General features: G+C 37.9%; 1 protein-coding gene across 1 annotated transcript; it reads left to right on the top strand.

Annotated features, from left to right (window-relative positions):
- Positions 1 to 9,954: 9,954 nt before the first annotated feature.
- Positions 9,955 to 10,893, top strand: LOC308421866 (vomeronasal type-1 receptor 4-like; the record flags this gene model as incomplete). The annotated part of the gene is made up of 1 exon (XM_080918342.1): positions 9,955 to 10,893. One exon carries the CDS (start codon positions 9,955 to 9,957, stop codon positions 10,891 to 10,893), a length of 939 nt encoding a protein of 312 aa, XP_080774468.1.
- Between the last annotated feature and the right edge of the window lie 1,619 nt (positions 10,894 to 12,512).

The following is a 12,512-nucleotide window of genomic DNA, read 5'->3' as shown; positions in this document are numbered from 1 at the left end:
AAGAGAGTGAATTTGGAGAAGGAGGACAATATCAAAGAGATAAAATAAGCGAAATTAATATAGACTAAATATATACATAACTATCCAAGAACTCTGAGCTGTGATCAAGAAATCGAGTCAAAGATTCCATAGGGAAACCAAATAAAAACTATGCTATAAAAACATATTCAATAAAATTAGAGCTGAAAAAATTTGCAAATGTATATGACATGAGCCACTTAAATTTCTAAATAGACTTTCTAGAGGAGAAATTCCCCTAGTGCACCACAGCCACAATGCAAACAAAATATGCAAAAGAAAATAACAATATTAAAGGCCAAATGAGAAAACAACAACCCAGAAACAAAACACACATAACTAACATCTTATTCTTCAAAAGAAAACTGAACAGCAAGGAAAATATAGAATGATGTGTTTCAAGCCTATATTAAGAACAGTTTACTGCCTGGGAAGTTAGTTTGTGGCTGTTTTCTCTGAGTCTTACCTTGATTTCATCTATTGTGACAGTGAAGACATCATTCACAAAGTCCCTTATAATAGGCCAGGTATTTAAGACAATGCTGGTTTTGACACCATCTCATATGGTTTCTAGAGTATGAAAATTGGGGGTCAGCTCTCCTTTCAGCATAGATTGGTAGCAGTCATCTGCATTTGAGGTTTTGGCAGCCTACAATTCACATTAAGTTTCAGGTCCTGGGAAAGGAAGAGTCACGTAAAATACAATCTTTGCATACCTGAAGAAGGCATAGTTTGTTAAAGTTGTGTTATGTTTGATGACCAAATGCAAACATGATCTTGAAGCAATTTTTTTTTAATTTTTTTTAAAGATTTTAAACATTTTTTGCTTAAAATTATACATTTTTGTCAGTACTGTTTTTTCAGACATTAAAATAAATTTTACATAAAACCATGTGAATATATTTTTTAGTCAGTACTTGATTTTTTTCAAGGGCTTGACAGTATGCATTGAAAACGTACTAGTTGCAATAAGCATAAAGTACATGCAAAACAAAACGCAACATGGAAATAGTCAAAGTCTTCTTGTTTTGTGAATATATGTATAGTTTTTGTTTTCTTTATTTCTTGGACTTCATACAGTCTGTGAGTTGTTTCTGGGGGAGTGCAAGCCTCTGGGGTTAGCATCCCACTATCAGTGACTGCATATTATGTCTGTTCTTTTGTGACTGGGTTATCTCACTCAGGATGATCTTCTCTAGATGCAGCCATTTTCTTAAGAATTTGGTTAAGTCATTGTTTCTGGTGGCTGAGTAGTATTCCATTGTGTATATGTACCACAATTTTTGTATCCATTCGTCTTCTGAAGGACATCTGGGTTCCTTCCAGCTTCTGGCTATTATAAATAGAGCCGCTATGAACATTGTGGTGCATATATCTTTGTTGTGTATTAAAGTGTCTCTGGGGTATATGCCCAGAAGTGGAATAGCTGGGTCTTCAGGTAGTACTATATCCAATTTTCTGAGGTATCGCCAGACAGATTTCCAGAGTGGTTGTATTAGCTTGCAACCCCACCAACAGTGAAGAAGTGTTCCTATTTCTCCGCAGCCTTGCCAGCATCTGCTGTCATCTGAGTTTTGGATCTTGGCCAATCTGACTGGTGTGAGGTGGAATCTCAGGGTTGTTTTGATTTGCATTTCCCTGATGGCTAAGGATGTCGAGCACTTCCTCAGATGTTTCTCGGCCATTCGGTGTTCCTCAACTGAAAATGATTTGTTTAGCTCTGTACCCCATTTTTTAATAGGGTTATTTGATTCTCTGGTGTCTAGCTTTTTGAGTTCCTTGTACACCTTGGATATTAGGCCTCTATCTGATGTGGTGTTGGTAAAGATCTTTTCCCATTCTGTTGGTTGCCGTTTTGTTTTCTTGACGATGTCTTTAGCCTTACAGAAACTTTGCAATCTCATTAAGTCCCATTTGTTAATCTTTGACCTTAGAGCTTGAGCCATTCGTGTTTTGTTCAGGAAATTTTCTCCTGTGCCTATGTGTTCTAAGGTTTTTCCTACTTTCTCATCTAATAGTTCCAGTGTATCTGGTTTAATGTGGAGATCTTTAATCCACTTACACTTGAGCTTTGTACAAGGAGATAAGAACGGGTCTATTTTCATTCTTTTGCATGTTGAGTGCCAGTTGGACCAGCACCATTTGTTGAATAGGCTGTCCTTTTTCCATTGAATGTTTACTGCTCCTTTGTCAAAAATCAGGTGACCATATACATGAGGGCTCATTTTTGGATCTTCTATTCTATTCCATTGATCCACTTGCCTATTTCTGTACCAGTACCATGCAGTTTTCAGCACAATTGCCTTGTAATATAGCTTGAGGTCAGGGATAGTGATTCCCGCAGATGTTTTTTTGTTGTTGAGGATGGATTTCGCTATTCTAGGTCTTTTGTTATTCCATATGAAATTGCACATTGATCTTTCCAATTCCATGAAGAACTGGGTTGGAATTTTGATGGGGATTGCATTGAATCTGTAGATTGCTTTTGGTAGGATGGCCATTTTTAAGATGTTGATCTTTCCAATCCATGAGCATGGGAGATCTTTCCATTTTCTGAGATCCTCCTCAATTTCTTTCTTTAGAGGTTTGAAGTTCTTGTCATACAGGTCCTTTACTTCCTTAGTTAGAGTCACACCAAGGTATTTCATAGTTTTTGTAACTATTGTTAAGGGTACCTTTTCCCTAATTTCTTTCTCCACATGTTTGTCCTTTGAGTATAGGAAGGCTACTGATTTGTTTGAGTTAATTGTGTATCCGGCCACTTTGCTGAACTTGTTTATCAGCTGTAGGAGTTCTCTGGTGGAATTTTTGGGGTCACTCAAGTACACTATCATGTCATCGGCAAAGAGTGATGTTTTTATCTCTTCCTTTCCGATTTGTATCCCCGTGATCTCCTTTTGCTGTCTAATTGCTCCAGCCAGGACTTCCAGTACTATGTTGAATAGGTAGGGAGAGAGTGGGCAGCCTTGTCGAGTCCCTGATTTTAGTGGGATTGCTTCAAGTTTCTCGCCATTAAGTTTGATGTTGGCTGTTGGTTTGCTGTATATTGCTTTTATTATGTTTAAATATGGGCCTTGGATTCCTGTTCTTTCCAGGACTTTTAACATGAAGGGGTGTTGGATTTTGTCGAATGCTTTCTCAGCATCTAGTGAGATGACCATGTGATTTTGGTCTTTAAGTTTGTTTATATGGTGGATTACATTGATGGATTTCCTTATGTTAAACCATCCCTGCATCCCAGGGATGAAGCCTACTTGGTTATGATGAATGATGGTTTTGATGTGTTCTTGGATTCGGTTTGCAAGGATTTTGTTGAGTATTTTTGCATCAATGTTCATAAGTGAGATTGGTCTGAAGTTCTCTTTCCTTGTAGGGTCTTTGTGTGGCTTAGGTACGAGGGTTATTGTAGCCTCAAAAAATGAGTTGGGTAATATTCCATCTGATTCTATCTTTTGGAATAGCTTGGCGAATATTGGTGTTATATCCCCAATAAATGTCTGATAAAATTCTGCACTGAACCTGTCTGGACCTGGGCTTTTTTTGGTTGGGAGGCTTTTGATGACTTCTTCTATTTCTTTAGGTGTTATAGGGTTATTTAGATGGTTTACTTGGTCCTGGTTCAACTTTGGGACCTTGTATCTGTCTAGGAATTCGTCCATTTCCTCCAGATTTCCAATTTTTTGGAGTATAAGTTTTTGTAGTAGGATCTGATGATTTCTTGAATTTCCTTAGTTTCAGTTGTTATGTCACCACTTTCCTTTCTGATTTTGTTAATTTGGATACTCTCTCTTTGCCCTTTAGTTAGTCTGGCTAGGGGTTTATCAATCTTGTTGATTTTCTCAAAGAACCAACTCTTTGTTTTGTTGATTTTTTCAATGGTTTTTTTTGTTTCTATTTGGTCTATTTCTGCCATAATTTTGATTATTTCTTGCCGTCTACTCTTTTTGGGTATATCTGCTTCCTTTTGTTCTAGTGCTTTTAGCTGTGCTGTCAGGTTGCTGATGTGAGCTCTCTCCGACCTTGAAGCAATTTAATAAAAGTTGTATCTGAAAAAAAAAAATCGACAGAAAAAAATCAACATACTTCAAGGTGGCCACAGACTAAAGAAATACATGACCACGGAGTCATTACTGCAAAGAATAACTAAAATGATCTTAAACACAGTAGGAGAAGAAAGACAAACTCAGTTATTAAAACAATAAGAAACAACAAAGTGTTTGAGAAGAACAAAGGAACATAGTAGGGTAGAAAAGAACACTGTCTAACTCAGTAAATGGGAGAAAGAAAAGAACCAATCTGTCAACCAATCAGAAAAACAAGGAACAAAATTGCAGACCTTTTAAAAATAATAATGTACATGACCTTTATTCCACAGTTAAAAGTCACAAGCTAGATGACTAGATTAAAACAATATCCAGGGCTGGGGAGATACCTCAGCAGGTAAAGCTCTTAGTGCAAAAAAATGAGAACTTGAGTTTGGATTCCTAGATCTTGCAAGTGTGGGATACAGTGACATAAATCTATGATCTCAACTCTCCTACAATAAAGAGGGAAGTGAGACAAGTTCATGGACCAGCCCAAATAATAATGCAGTGGTAAGCAACAAAAAACCATATGCAAAATTAATTGAAAAGAAAAATCTGATGTCCTGTTACACACACACACACACACACACACACACACACACACACACACTCACCAAATTAGGCAGAAGCATGCATAAACATATATGAGCACCCCTCCACACACACACAATTAAAAAATAAAGAATAGGATACAACTATGTATTGTCCCCAAGAACCACAACTTATTTCCAAAGACAACTGAGTGAAAGGATTCTGTCACAAAGCAAGGGGAAGCTGAAAACAAGCCAGATTGGCCAGTCTGATAGATGACTAACTAGAATTGAAACCTAAATTATTCTGAAGACATAAAAAAAGTTATTATGTATTAATAAAGGAGGAATATATCACAAAGATAAAACAACTGTACCTGCATGGGAAATAACTCAGAGGATTTTAAATGTTTTAGATAAAAAACCTAGAGTTGCACCTCACAGTCTGAATAATATGAACCCCTTAAACAGTAGACATGAAGAAAAATAAAGATAGCAGGAATTATCAAATGAGCAACACAAACAAAGCTGAAACAGAAGTTGGTGCTTTGAAAATAAAACAAAAGATTAACAAACCTTTAACCAACCAACAGAAATAGAGACTCCACAATTTCATAAAATCAGAGGTGAGAGAGGAGATGAGTGAAATCAACAGTGGCATCAAGGACAGTTAAAAACCTATAGTCTAGGAGGCAGAGTCAGGCAGATTTCTAACAGTTTGGGGCTTGTATGGTCTACATAGTGAGTCCCATGCTACCCCAGACTACAGAGTGAGAACCTGTCTCAAAACAACAACAAAAACTACAAAAGAAAAAGATATACACTAGAATGTAGATGGTTGTTCATTTGTAATTCCAGCATTACAGAGGCAGAAGCAGTAGGATTGGAGTAAGTCTTGTTTTCACTACATTGTAAGGTTCAGGTCTGCTGTACATTAGACACTGCTCTCTGACAAACAAAATCTATATCTCAAAACTGGGTAAATCTGTAAGAAATGTATAAATGTTTAGAAATATCATCCTTATCAAAATAAGATGAAGAGGACATTTAAGCAATTGTGTAACAAATAGTCAGATGGGAACAGTGATAAACAGTTTCCCAATAAAAGCAATGCCAGTTCTAACAGATCTTCAGAGAAGATCCAACACAGTGCTCCTGGAGCTATTCTATTAATCAGAGGGTGAGGGGACATCCCGCAGGATGGCATCAGGTCATCTGAATGACTAGAGTTTAACTCTTGTAAGAACCTCCAGGCTTTTCCTGGATTCTTGTTCCTTCTACTGCATTTCCATCATCACCGACTCCTCTACTATTTTACAAAGCATCACTGTGTGTAAGAGGCTGGTCTAAACCAATGATCAAGTGAACAAGAAGGATTCCGGGAAGGATATCTATCTGAAGGTTGCTTACAAAGTGCAGAGGAGCAGAAATTGCTTGGCATTGCTGGGTACCAATCGCTAAAGAACAAGTGAGAATAAACCTTGTAAAACAATTCCAAACACATTAAAGACATTGATGTGTGCCTACAAAATAAATAACAAAACACGGCGGAAATTTTATCTTTAAGGGATTGTCATTGTAGTTTGCGAAAAGCTCCAGTTGAGAGAAACAGTCTTAAGTCCAGATTTCTGTAAATAGCTCAGGAAGAGTGTGCAACACAATCTAGTTCCTACTTCTGTTCACTTAGTGCCTACACAGAAAATGGGGCATTTCTAGGACATCTTGTACTTGCCTTCTAGCTTTTCTCCAGAGTTTGGAGCTCCACTGCTGTCCAAGCATAAGGTATTTACAGGCAGACATAGAGACAAACAGCTATAAGCTTGGATGGGACTCTGCTGAATCCTCTGTAGTACAGTCTTATCACACAAGAAGTTATTCTGTTCTGAGGACCCCACAATCTCTGGACCAGGAGGACACTGAAGATACAAATGTATTCCAGACTTCTTCTGTTGCAGAATTCCCAGGGAAGCGCCCATCTTTGCTGTGTGTGCACTGCCCTGGGGGCTAAGAGGTAGCAAAGGGATGTTTGCCAAAGCTATCCAACAGCTCAATGTCCTTACTTCCTGAGGAGAGATGGTAATATCTCAACAGACAATGAAGCAGTTCCTGTATCTGTCAAGGATGCAAAAAAAATCCAAAACAAAACAAAACAAAACAAAAAACCCTACAGTTCTCTAGGAAAAAAATTAAGACTCTCAAAAAAATGGAGGGGAGGGATATAGAACAGCCCTTGTTTAGGGTTTGGGAAATACTCATGTCTTTCTGAAACATCTAGCTACAGGCCATCTATGTCATTCTTGTGGAGAATAGCGGTTTCTCCGGAGACCTCAAGAGTACGCACAGAGCTTGCAATAATTGTCATTAGGTGGCAATGGACAATAGTGTGGGACCAGTGCATCACCTGACATTTCTGTCCAGAATGTAAATTGCCTGTATTTTTCTCTTGCATTTTAAAATAAAAAATATACATAATTAACTTTATGTGTATATAGTTTTGGTATTAACTGTGAAATCTCAAAGACAAGCTGTGTCTGAGAGGCATTAAGGAGACTAACACAACAAATGATCCTCACACCTCTAGACAGGATATAGAGAAAATAAACAGGTTAAATGTGAGCACCAGCTGAAGGAAATGTTGTGAAACAAATGAATTCACAGAACTAATTCTCTTGAGAACTTAGGGTTCATTTCAGCCATGTTGGCTATCAAAATGGATGGAAGGATAATGATTCTTTCTAGTTGGGCTGGAGATGTGGTTTAGCAACCAAGAAGCCTTGATAATCCGGCAGAAGACTCAGGTTGTGTTCCTAGCACCCACATGTTGGTTCACAACTTCCTATAACTCCACTTTCAGAGGGTCCCATGCTTTCTTACAGCCTCTGTGTGGGAAGATGTTTTTCTGGGTTTCAGAAAGAGAAACTTGGACAGCAACCCAGGCAAAAAATCTTGACCTATTATCTGTCCTGCCTGAAAAATATGCCAAGACAATGGTGGCAGAAACTTATGAGGATACCCAAAATGTGCCTGGTCTACTTTAAGGGCAGATTTTTTTTCTCACTAAATTTACTAAAGAGTCCACATCCCTGTAGTAAGCCCAATTACAACTGGTCTTAAAATAAAAAAAGTGTCAATAAAATGAATCTTAATGATATTTTTCTATACTCATAGATCAGGGTGTTATCAAGTCATCAACAGGGAGGCTTCCCCTCGCAGCAGATAAGAACACAACATGATTTTAGGTAGAAAGTGAGTCTTTATGGGAGGTCTTATTATATCTCTCACTTCAGAACAAGGGAATCTCTTGAAAGAGGAGGCAGAAACATCTTTGGAGCAAGAGAGAATGAAGGTCACCAGGGGAAAGGCCTCTTAGTCACTTAAAGAAAAAGTACACTTGAGGTCACACAAACTGTAGTACCAACACATGCCCTAAATAAGTTTATGAGACATCCTCTAGAGATGTGAAAAGCTCAGTACACAGAATCTTGGTTAACTGTTTATTTTCTCAACTCACACTCCTCCTCTCAAAATAATGAAACATTAATTAATCTGGAAATAACTTCTAAACAAAACAGATGCTGTAACTGTGGGAGAGAGGGAAGCTGTACTTCAGGGACTGAGGCCCTGCAGTGACCTTCCTTCTCCCTGACACTGTGACAACATGAAACCTGAAGTCTGTAGCACCTGATGGCAGCCAAGAGCCCCACAGGTCCAGACAGCACAAATATGACCTGGTAAGTGTCACCTTCCCAGAGCTGCCCCAGAGCCTGACTGCACCACAGAGGTCCAGGTGAGAACACGGAGGTAAGATCTTCATCCCCTCAGCTGTGTCATAAAGAGATGCATTACAACTGAAGAGTCTCTCTGACTAAAACAGGGAGGAGTTGAGAGACTGTATGAGCCTACAACAGTAATGAAACATCCCAGGAATATCAGCACTAGAGATATTTATACAAAAATGATTTTTTTCAATGATTTTCAGAGATATGCCTTGTCTCAAAAATAGATAAAATATACAAAAATATTTTTTAGGTTCATGGATGCCAGCATGTTGACTCCAACAAACTCACTGTTGCTTGTAAAGTTCTAGAATGGGTGCCCAAAGCTTACAAAAATTATAGGAGATATGAGAGTGGAATTCTTCAGCTTGAACAATAACATCGAGCTGAGATCTAAGTCCTGGAATCAGCTCGGACTGATGTAGATCAAGGCAGCCTGCCTGACAATCAGGTTGGAAAAACAAACTGACATAACTGTTGATCACAAGGCCTCACAAAGGTAAATGCCTCCATGATCTCTTAGATGGGAGAGTACATGCTCACAACTGTGTACCCCAACCTACTGTGCTGCATGAAGCCAGATTGAGACCTCATTACTCACACTCATCAAATGGCAGCAGGTAACACTTGGTTATCCCCTTTCTGCATGCCACTCATCAATAGGAAGCACCCCAGGGTTTTACAGGACACTCTCCCTGGCTGTAATCTGGTAGTTACATGAATTTTTTTACACAAGATGCTTTTCGGGACATCTTCTAGTGACTCAGACTGAAATGTGGGGCTTATCTGAAAAGTTTACCTAATTTGACCTGAAACTAGGACTACTTTTCAAAAGTATCTAGTAAACATTCATACAGAATAATACCAAATAACAATCAATATAAAATCCTAATATATTAAGAGATAATAATTGAAGTTATAAACCTTTGAATTAAAATTTCATTCTAGATATTGTCAACTCTTCAAAATGCAGATAGAAAAGGAGTATTGAGCAAAGGAGGAGAGATGTTGCAGCTGTGGAATATCAGGATTTCCCAGGATCTGTGTGTGTTCTGAAAAAGACAACCATGTTTAGCATGATCCTCACGATTTGGGAATTGGGTGAGAAAATGTGTTGAAAAATAATTTAACGTATGCAAATATGTTGGGATTTGACTCAACAGTGCACAGCGGTAACAAGGATAATGCATGTGTGTTGACAGACAAACACACACGAACACGTGAACACACATGCAAACAAACTTAAAGAGTTAATTATGCTGAAGTAGACCTCAAAAGATAATCTTCTTTAAATTTTAGCTGTGAATAACAGATGCCAAAATCACCTGTGAGACCACACAAAATATCCCAGAGGCCACAGGAAAAAATGACAAGCCTCAAGAATTTGAGTTGCAATCTTACTTGTGTCCATGACTGTTTTGTGAACTCCAGAAACTGCTATGGTGGAAAATTTGCTGTTCAGGTTCATGCCTTGCATTAAGGAGGCTTTCTTCAAAACGTGTTTGCATCCTGTATACAAGTTTTTTTTAATCTAAGAAGGAAAAAATGGCTTTGAACTATATTGAGAAAGTTATTTCCCCCTCCTTAATGGTGCTTGGCACTCTGGGGAACATGTCTGTTTCTGTTAATTATTTGGTGGGTTGGTGGGGAAGCCCTGAGAAGAAACCCATACACCTGATTCTCATCCACTTGGCTTTTACAAACATCATACTCCTTCTTACAAAAGGATTGCCTAAGACATTAGCAGTTTTTGGTCTGAGAAACTTCCTAGATGCCATAGGCTGTAAGATCATTGTTTATCTGGAGAGGGTGTCCCGTGGCCTCTCCATCTGCACCAGCAGTCTCCTCACTGTGGTCCAGGCCATCATCATCAGTCCCAGAGCAAGTGGATGGAGGAAGCTTAGGCCAAGATCTGCATGGCACATCCTTCCATTCTTCTCATTCTTTTGGATACTCAATGGTTTGATAAGTGTGAACCTAATCTATTCCATCACAAGTACAGGTATGAATATATCACAGCTTAAAAATACTGATAAGTATTGCTATTTTATGCTAGAAAGTCAGAAAACAAGATGGATTTTTCTCCCTCTCATGGTCCTGAGAGATGCAGTGTTCCAGGGTGCCATGGGAGGGGCCAGTGGCTACATGGTGTTTCTTCTCCACAAGCACCACCAGCAGGTCCTCTACCTTCAGAACTCCAAGCTTCTCTACAGAACTCCCCCTGAGCTGAGAGCTGCCCAAAGTGTCCTCCTTCTGATGCTCTGTTTTGTTTTCTTCTACTGGACAGATTGTGCCTTTTCTCTAATTTTAAGTCTCTCTTCAAGGGAAAATAATTTGATGGTATATCCTCAAGAATTTCTGACCATTGGTTATGCAACCATTAGCCCCCGTTTGCTGATTCACAGGGATGGGCTCCTGGTTGAATGTTGGCATACTCAGTGGGAGAAATTGGGAAAATGTCTCTCTCATTTATATGTCCAATAAGTGTCAGAAAAATCTCATTTATTCAATATTGTGGGTAATACAAAATCCTACAAAGCAGTTTATGCATGGGATTATTCTCAGACACGCTTCCTGGTGACGGCAGCCTTGAACTAAGAGAAAGAAAGACCTTAACAAATTACAGTGGTACACACATCTCATTCTCTACTTGCCACTCTTGAAGGGGTATTTCAAACATTTTTATCTTTGTTATTAATTCACTACACATGAATATTTAGCCTGCAATATTAGCAGTATAACAGGTGCATGCCCTGTTTCTACCCAGACTAAAAGAGGTCATCAAACATCCAGTGACTAGTTAGAGTTTCAGGGATTCCTCTGATCTCGTTTGGCTGCTAGAAATTGAACCCGCCTTGTCTGGACGACCAAGCAATGTCTGTAAGTAATGAGTCATCTCTTCAGCACTGAGAATATGAGTTTAACAAGGATCTGTAAAACTAGTATTACTTCTACCATGACTGGAAGCATACAGATGAAGTGTGTAAATTCTATAAAATTTCATAGTGTTGTAATTATGTTAGTACAAGAAATACCATACCTTGACTTGACAATGTGCTTTCGAAATATTAATGCGACAAGCATATTTTTGAATGACTTCAAAGTGTCTGTAAGTGTCCCTCAAAATATTTTATAGAATTATGGAGGAAAGATATATACTGTGAATTGAGTCAATGGAAATTGAATGTAACTGTTATGTGTGAATCTTTTTATTGGGGTTATATTAGTAAATGTTCTCTACAGGAATAAACATTAGATACATGGAATAAAGTAAATAATGAATACATACTATGGTTTTCTTTCATACTTGATAGTTTCTATATTGGTCAAAACATGTGGATTACAAAAGCTAAGATTATAGCCTTGTGGCAATTTTTGGTATTCACAGATCATTATGCTTAATCTATAATCAACAATAAGTCTGTTTTCATGTTATGTTCTGTCTTAAGTGTACTTCATTCTTATGGTAACTAGTGAGATTTCATTGCATGCTATCAAACCTCTAAAAGAATTAAGTACTGACAAAATTATTCATGTAATAATATGCCAAAATGCCTTTAAAAATCTGCATATGTATCCCTCTTTTTTAAAATAAAGTAGTAAGAAAAAAACATGTGGATTTGTCTTTTTCAAAGTAAACCGATAAGTGTGCCTGAGGCAGACGAGGCATGTTAGCAGCTGTCCTGTGAAAATGCCTGTGTGCTCTCCACAGCACTGTGCAGATCTTTGTCACCTAAGAGTTCTGAAAGGATCTGACTCTGTATTCATTTAAATGAAGGATTTATTGCTTAATTTCTTAAACTTGATCCATACTATAAGATAGTGACATGAGTATAAGAATACGACGGACACATACTTCTTGATGTAATCATTGAACATGAAATTGCTGACTTGTTAAATTACATTTATATCCTATATATAAAAATCTCTCAGTCACTCCTGACTAAACACTTGGGTGCTGTGTGGCTCTACGTTAGAACAATAAATAAGTATTTATATTTTGTTTGGTGTCACTGTATACACAAAATATTGAAGTAAATTATGAGAATTATATTGTGCTATAGTTAATTAAATAGGTTGTTTTTCCTGATACATTTCTTTTT

Source organism: Micromys minutus, assembly GCF_963924665.1.
Source record: "Micromys minutus genome assembly, chromosome: 6".
Taxonomy (NCBI): Eukaryota; Metazoa; Chordata; class Mammalia; order Rodentia; family Muridae; genus Micromys; species Micromys minutus.
Note: the sequence above shows the minus strand (reverse complement) of the source record. Positions and strands in the feature narration are given on the sequence as shown.